Here is a 7,896-nt window from a genome sequence, read left to right as displayed (position 1 = left end):
CCCTTGGTGCATGGTGCACTCTGGGACTGTGGTTTGTGATGGTGGAGGCTCCAATGTTCTTGCCCGCACTCTCCCCCTCTTATCCACCACCATCAGCATATTAGAAGGATTTGCAGGTTGACACTCAGTCTGCTTCGGCTGCGTTACGAATGTATCTTACTCGTCCATCAAGTCCCTGAACCTACAGCTTACATCCCAGACGAAACAACGCACCAAAAGTGCTACTCCTCTTCATCGAATACAGGATGGTTAATGGAACACTGGAAACAGAGGGAGCTTTACTCTGTATCTAACCCTGTGCTGTACCTGTCCTGGGAGTATTTGTTGGGGATGGTGTAGAAGGAGATTTACTCTGTATCTAACCCCTTGCTGTACCTGTCCTGGGAGTGTTTGATGGGGACAGTGTAGAGGGAGCTTTACTCTGTATCTAACCCCGTGCTGTACCTGTCCTGGGAGTGTTTGATGGGGACAGTGTAGAGGGAGATTTACTCTGTATCTAACCCCGTGCTGTACCTGTCCTGGGAGTGTTTGATGGGGACAGTGTAGAGGGAGATTTACTCTGTATCTAACCCCGTGCTGTACCTGTCCTGGGAGTGTTTGATGGGGACAGTGTAGAGGGAGATTTACTCTGTATCTAACCCCGTGCTGTACCTGTCCTGGGAGTGTTTGATGGGGACAGTGTAGAGGGAGATTTACTCTGTATCTAACCACGTGCTGTACCTGTCCTGGGAGTGTTTGACGGGGACAGTGTAGAGGGAGGTTTACTCTGTATCTAACCCCGTGCTGTACCTGTCCTGGGAGTGTTTGATGGGGACAGTGTAGAGGGAGATTTACTCTGTATCTAACCCCGGGCAGTACCTGTCCTGGGAGTGTTTGATGTGGACGGTGTAGAGGGAGCTTTACTCTGTATCTAACCCCGTGCTGTACCTGTCCTGGGAGAGTTTGATGGGGACAGTGTAGAGGGAGATTTACTCTGTATCTAACCCCGGGCAGTACCTGTCCTGGGAGTGTTTGATGTGGACGGTGTAGAGGGAGCTTTACTCTGTATCTAACCCCGTGCTGTACCTGTCCTGGGAGTGTTTGATGGGGACAGTGTAGAGGGAGATTTACTCTGTATCTAACCCCGTGCTGTACCTGTCCTGGGAGTGTTTGATGGGGACAGTGTAGAGGGAGATTTACTCTGTATCTAACCCTGTGCTGTACCTGTCCTGGGAGTGTTTGATGGGGACGGTGCAGAAGGAGCTACACAAACACTCAATGGCCTCCACCCTCCCCATCTCTGTAACCTTCTCCACAGCCCTCCCCCTTTCCTCCTCAGGCCCCTACAACCATCGAGATCTCTGAACTTCTCCAATTGTGGCCTCTGGCACATACCCCTCCAGCCCCACACTGATTTCCATTGCTCCGCCACTGGCAGGTGTCCCTCTGCTGTCTGGTCCTTCAGTTCTGGAATTCCCTCCCTCAACCTTCCCCTCCCTCCTTTAAGACGCTCGGTAAAACCGGCCTCCCCGACTGAGGGTTTGGCCGCCCCGCTCTAATATCTCCTCGCGGGCCAATGTTTGTACAAAGCACCTTTGACATCCCCATCTAAATGCATGCGGTTGTTGGCACGCATCTGGCAGACTGAGTCGGCCCTGTAAGTCACTCAACTCCGACAATGAGGTTCCAGAGATCAGCAAAAGTAAGATGCTTATTTCGAGTGTTTTAATGAAAACTCCATCAGTGTTGTAGCTTCTTTGGTCTGTTGTTGATACAGAGCTCACAGTTCACTTGCTGCCCCTGATATATTGGATCTTAAGTTTGTGATGGCATTCAGGAAAGCCGTAGCTCCTCCGCAATGGAGCTGTTACATTTATAAATAACCAGTTAGGGCCTCCCCCAGCTGGAGTACCCTGTCCCCAATCCCGGGCCCCGCACTTCAGGAAGGATGTCGAGGATCTCGGAGAGGGTGCAGAGGGAGATTTACCAGAACGGTACCGAGGGGGGGAGGATGAGGGGACTTCAGTTCACGTGGAGGGACTGGAGAAGCTGGGATTGTTCTCCTTACAGCAGAGAAGGTTAAGGGAGTGGGGGCGGGGGAGATTGAATCGAGACGTTCAGAATCACGAAGGGAGGGGGTTTGGGTAGAGTAGAGAAGGAGAGACTGTTTCCAGTGGTGGGAGGGTCGGTAACCAGAGGGGACACAGATTGAAGAGAATCGGTAACAGAACCAGAGGGTGGGGGGAGATAAGGAGCATTATTTTTTTATAAACACAGCGAGTTGTTGTGATCTGGAAGGCGCTGCCTGAAAGGGCGGTGGAAGCAGATTCAATAGGAACTTTCCAAAGGGGGGAATCGGATAAATACTGGAAGGGGAAAACTGTGCAGGGATATGGGGTGGGGGGGGAGAAGAGGGGGGTGCTGGGTGGGGGAAGAGCAGTGGTGACTAACTGGACAGATGTTTCACAAAGAGCCGGCTGGCACAGGTACGATGGGCCGAAAGGCCTCATGCTCTGTGAAGGAGAAGCGCTGGGACCTGGTTGAGGGTGCACAGAGCTGGACAGTCGGCGATCCAACCCTGGAGAGAATCTCAGCACCCTGTTCATTGGACAGGGGGGAAGGACTGGGACGAAGTCAGATTCATATCTACAGCGGGGTAGAAGCTGGAAGCTGGGGCCGGGGGGGGGGGGCAGCTGGTGTTGCTGTTCCGGAGTTGGCTGGAGTTCCACATGACACGTACATCAGGCAGGTGATGAAGGCAGGTTTCTGGCAGCGTCCTGAGCTGTGGGTCCTCCACTCGAGGGTGTAGTCCAGCTATCGGCAGGCCCGAGCGGGTCCGGCGAACGGTCACTGCCTTTCTGCACAGCGGCTCAGTGGGATCTCCCCGTCGTACAGTCAGTCAGGGTCGGCCGCCTCAGTTCCCCTCGGCGTGTCTGGGGGGGGAGGGGAGGTGGTGGGGTGGGGTGGGGTCCCTTCCCCCCTGCTCACTCAGCTGGCTGCTTCCCTCGTGCCGTTCTGATCCCTGGTCCCTCGCAGCTGGGGGTCTGCCTGCGATGCTCCCTGGAGCTGAGTGACAGGAAAGAGAGGTGGTCAGGCAGGATGTAGGGGAGCAGGGGGGTGAATACCACTGCTTTGCCCCAAGGTGGGGGAGTTTCTCCAAACACTGCAGCACTGATAAAAAGATAATGGGAGGGTGGGGGATTCAGAGACAACGTCAGCGAGACCCAGATCCCCCTCACTCCCCGGGACACCGAGTCCCTCCCCCCTTGCTCCCCGGGACACCGAGTCCCTCCCCCCTCGCTCCCCGGGACACCGAGTCTCCACCCCCCTCGCTCCCCGGGACACCGAGTCTCCACCCCCGTCGCTCCCCGGGACACCGAGTCTCCACCCCCGTCGCTCCCCGGGACACCGAGCCTCCACCCCACCCACCCTCGCTCCCCGGGACACCGAGCCGAGTCCCTCCCCCATCGCTCCCCGGGACAGAGAGCCTCCCCCCTCGCTCCCCGCGACAGAGTGCCTCCCCCCCTCGCTCCCCGCGACAGAGAGCCTCCCCCCCTCGCTCCCCGCGACAGAGTGCCTCCCCCCCTCGCTCCCCGCGACAGAGAGCCTCCCCCCTCGCTCCCCGCGACAGAGAGCCTCCCCCCTCGCTCCCCGCGACAGAGAGCCTCCCCCCTCGCTCCCCGCGACAGAGAGCCTCCCCCCTCGCTCCCCGGGACACCGAGTCACCGCCCCCTCGCTCCCCGGGACACCGAGTCCCTCCCCCTCGCTCCCCGGGACACCGAGTCCCTCCCCCTCGCTCCCCGGGACACCGAGTCCCTCCCCCTCGCTCCCCGGGACACCGAGTCTCCACCCCCCTCGCTCCCCGGGACACCGAGTCCCTCCCCCTCGCTCCCCGGGACACCGAGTCCCTCCCCCTCGCTCCCCGGGACACCGAGTCCCTCCCCCTCGCTCCCCGGGACACCGAGTCCCTCCCCCTCGCTCCCCGCGACAGAGAGCCTCCCCCCTCGCTCCCCGCGACAGAGAGCCTCCCCCCTCGCTCCCCGCGACAGAGAGCCTCCCCCCTCGCTCCCCGCGACAGAGAACCTCCCCCCTCGCTCCCCGCGACAGAGAGCCTCCCCCCTCGCTCCCCGCGACAGAGAGCCTCCCCCCTCGCTCCCCGCGACAGAGAGCCTCCCCCCTCGCTCCCCGCGACAGAGAGCCTCCCCCCTCGCTCCCCGCGACAGAGAACCTCCCCCCTCGCTCCCCGCGACAGAGAGCCTCCCCCCTCGCTCCCCGCGACAGAGAACCTCCCCCCTCGCTCCCCGCGACAGAGAGCCTCCCCCCTCGCTCCCCGCGACAGAGAGCCTCCCCCCTCGCTCCCCGCGACAGAGAGCCTCCCCCCTCGCTCCCCGCGACAGAGTCTCCCCCCTCGCTCCCCGCGACAGAGAGCCTACCCCCTCGCTCCCCGCGACAGAGAGCCTACCCCCTCGCTCCCCGGGACAGAGAGTCTCCCCCCTCGCTCCCCGGGACACCGAGTCCCTCCCCCTCGCTCCCCGCGACAGAGAGCCTACCCCCTCGCTCCCCGGGACACCGAGTCCCTCCCCCTCGCTCCCCGGGACACCGAGTCCCTCCCCCTCGCTCCCCGGGACACCGAGTCCCTCCCCCTCGCTCCCCGGGACACCGAGTCCCTGCCTCTCGCTCCCCGGGACACCGAGTCCCTCCCCCTCGCTCCCCGGGACACCGAGTCCCCTCCCTCTCGCTCCCCGGGACACCGAGTCCCTCCCTCTCGCTCCCCGGGACACCGAGTCCCTGCCTCTCGCTCCCCGGGACACCGAGTCCCTCCCCCTCGCTCCCCGGGACACCGAGTCCCTCCCTCTCGCTCCCCGGGACACCGAGTCCCTCCCTCTCGCTCCCCGGGACACCGAGTCCCTCCCTCTCGCTCCCCGGGACACCGAGTCCCTCCCTCTCGCTCCCCGGGTCACCGAGTCCCTCCCTCTCGCTCCCCGGGACACCGAGTCCCTCCCTCTCGCTCCCCGGGACACCGAGTCCCTCCCTCTCGCTCCCCGGGACACCGAGTCCCTCCCTCTCGCTCCCCGGGACACCGAGTCCCTCCCTCTCGCTCCCCGGGACACCGAGTCCCTCCCTCTCGCTCCCCGGGACACCGAGTCCCTCCCTCTCGCTCCCCGGGACACCGAGTCCCTCCCTCTCGCTCCCCGGGACACCGAGTCCCTCCCTCTCGCTCCCCGGGACACCGAGTCCCTCCCTCTCGCTCCCCGGGACACCGAGTCCCTCCCTCTCGCTCCCCGGGACACCGAGTCCCTCCCTCTCGCTCCCCGGGACACCGAGTCCCTCCCTCTCGCTCCCCGGGACACCGAGTCCCTCCCTCTCGCTCCCCGGGACACCGAGTCCCTCCCTCTCGCTCCCCGGGACACCGAGTCCCTCCCTCTCGCTCCCCGGGACACCGAGTCCCTCCCTCTCGCTCCCCGGGACACCGAGTCCCTCCCTCTCGCTCCCCGGGACACCGAGTCCCTCCCTCTCGCTCCCCGGGACACCAAGTCTCCCCCCGCGAACAGTGTTGAAGGGTGGCTGTGGGGGCAGCTGGATAGACACACGAGGGAGGAAGCAGTAGAAGGACATGGCGATGGGGGCGGGTGAGGTGAAGTGGGGGACGGTGGTGGTGGTGGTGGGAGGGAGGAGGAGGCTGGCGTGCAGCAGAAACACCGGCAGGGAGCGGATGTGCCGACAGAGCTGTTTGTACGCCGGACGGACAGACGGACGGGGATGTTGGAGGGTGCCGGGGGTCCGAGGAACTCACCTGCCTGGGGAGTCCTGTGGCCCGCGTGTTTAAGCGTCCCGTCTCAGAAGGCCTCAGGGTGCCGGGTGTGGGGTAGTGGTGGCGAGGGGTCAGCTCAGAGCCATCGTGGCGGGGCCTGGGTGGTCTGTCCGTCAGCTCTGGCTCGCTCGCTGACTGCCCCCCGGGAGCCAGGGTGGGGTCAAACAGCAGTGAAGGGGGCCACTGCGGGTCATCTCCTACCACATCCAGGCAGTCCTGTCAGGCCCCACACGCACACACACACAAACACACACACACACACAAACACACACACGGGGCGAGGGAGAGAAAACAGCACAGTGTTAACTGGGCTTCAGAGAGACACAGCGAGAGAGAGAGACGGGGGATAGAGCAAGGCAGAGGGAGCTCTGGCAGGGCGGGGAGGGGGAAATGAGCGAGCACGGAGTGGAGGGGAGAGAAAGAGCGGACAGGGGGAGCACTGGTGGTGGTGAGGGGGGAGAGAGGGCAGAGGCAGCGAGTGAGCACTGTCGGGGGGGGGGGGGGGGGGGGGGGGGAAGAGGGGAGCAGAGAAAGCGGCCAAGCACCGGTTTGCGGGGGGGGGGGGGGGGAAGAGGCAGCGAGTGAGCAGCAGGAGGAGTGGGGGTGGGGGGCAGAGAGAGAGAGAGAGAGAGAGAGGAGAGAGATGCAGTGGCACAGCCTGGACGTTTAAACCGAGATATCCCCACGATTCCAGGATATTTCACCGGCGAGGTGGTCCGGACATTGCCGCGAGGTGCCTGGGGGTAACTCAGTGTGTCCCTTTCCGATGAATTGGCAGAACCACAGGGGGTGAGCCCAGGACAGCCAACAGACCACAGAAAGAAGCATTTACTCTGGGCGCCTGTTTGAAACCCTCGGCTACAGCAAAGCCGTTGGCCTTGATTCAGGGCCTGTCACCCACACCGTAACCAGCTGCTGCAGACTGACCCAGCGCCTGTCCCTCAGACCCCTCCCTCCCCGCACTGTAACCAGCTGCTGCAGACTGACCCAGCGCCTGTCCCTCAGATCCTCCCCCGCACTGTAATCAGCTGCTGCAGACTGACCCAGCGCCTGTCCCTCAGACCCTCCCCCGCACTGTAACCAGCTGCTGCAGACTGACCCAGCACCTGTCCCTCAGACCCTCACCTGCACCGTAACCAGCTGCTGCAGACTGACCCAGCACCTGTCCCTCAGACCCTCACCTGCACTGTAACCAGCTGCTGCAGACTGACCCAGCGCCTGTCCCTCAGACCCTCCCCCGCACTGTAATCAGCTGCTGCAGACTGACCCAGCGCCTGTCCCTCAGACCCTCCCCCGCACTGTAACCAGCTGCTGCAGACTGACCCAGCACCTGTCCCTCAGACCCTCACCTGCACCGTAACCAGCTGCTGCAGACTGACCCAGCGCCTGTCCCTCAGACCCTCACCTGCACCGTAACCAGCTGCTGCAGACTGACCCAGCGCCTGTCCCTCAGACCCCTCCCTCCCTGCACTGTAACCAACTGCTGCAGACTGACCCAGCGCCTGTCCCTCAGACCCCTCCCTCCCCGCACTGTAACCAGCTGCTGCAGACTGACCCAGCGCCTGTCCCTCAGACCCTCCCCCGCACTGTAATCAGCTGCTGCAGACTGACCCAGCGCCTGTCCCTCAGACCCCTCCCTCCCCGCACTGTAATCAGCTGCTGCAGACTGACCCAGCGCCTGTCCCTCAGACCCTCCCCCGCACTGTAATCAGCTGCTGCAGACTGACCCAGCGCCTGTCCCTCAGACCCTCCCCCGCACTGTAATCAGCTGCTGCAGACTGACCCAGCGCCTGTCCCTCAGACCCCTCCCTCCCCGCACTGTAACCAGCTGCTGCAGACTGACCCAGCGCCTGTCCCTCAGACCCCCCCCTCCCCGCACTGTAACCAGCTGCTGCAGACTGACCCAGCGCCTGTCCCTCAGACCCCTCCCTCCCCGCACTGTAACCAGCTGCTGCAGACTGACCCAGCGCCTGTCCCTCAGACCCTCCCCGCACTGTAACCAGCTGCTGCAGACTGACCCAGCGCCTGTCCCTCAGACCCTCCCCTGCACCGTAACCAGCTGCTGCAGACTGACCCAGCGCCTGTCCCTCAGACCCTCCCCGCAC

General features: G+C 63.2%; 1 protein-coding gene and 1 non-coding gene across 8 annotated transcripts in view; both read right to left on the bottom strand.

Moving 5' to 3' along the window:
* Nucleotides 1–2,350: 2,350 nt before the first annotated feature.
* kansl2 (KAT8 regulatory NSL complex subunit 2) overlaps nt 2,351–7,896 on the bottom strand; it is a 28,782-nt gene continuing 23,236 nt past the window's right edge. For 5 of the 7 annotated variants that reach the window (XM_041182497.1, XM_041182499.1, XM_041182498.1 and 2 more), the window contains 2 exons: nt 5,774–6,007; nt 2,352–3,045 (listed from right to left, as the gene is read on the bottom strand). In XM_041182497.1, the coding sequence (XP_041038431.1) occupies nt 2,968–3,045; nt 5,774–6,007 (312 nt within the window). In that variant the 3' untranslated portion in view covers nt 2,352–2,967. Of the gene's footprint in view, nt 3,046–5,773; nt 6,008–7,896 lie in introns of all 7 variants that reach the window. The other 2 variants (XM_041182501.1, XM_041182503.1) reach the window with 2 other exon arrangements.
* Nucleotides 6,543–6,684, bottom strand: LOC121275094. Its single transcript, XR_005942356.1, has one exon. It is a non-coding gene; the product is annotated as a small nucleolar RNA SNORA2/SNORA34 family (small nucleolar RNA).

This window comes from Carcharodon carcharias (assembly GCF_017639515.1).
Source record: "Carcharodon carcharias isolate sCarCar2 chromosome X unlocalized genomic scaffold, sCarCar2.pri SUPER_X_unloc_2, whole genome shotgun sequence".
Classification (NCBI taxonomy): Eukaryota; Metazoa; Chordata; class Chondrichthyes; order Lamniformes; family Lamnidae; genus Carcharodon; species Carcharodon carcharias.
This window is presented reverse-complemented; position numbering and strand designations above follow the sequence as displayed.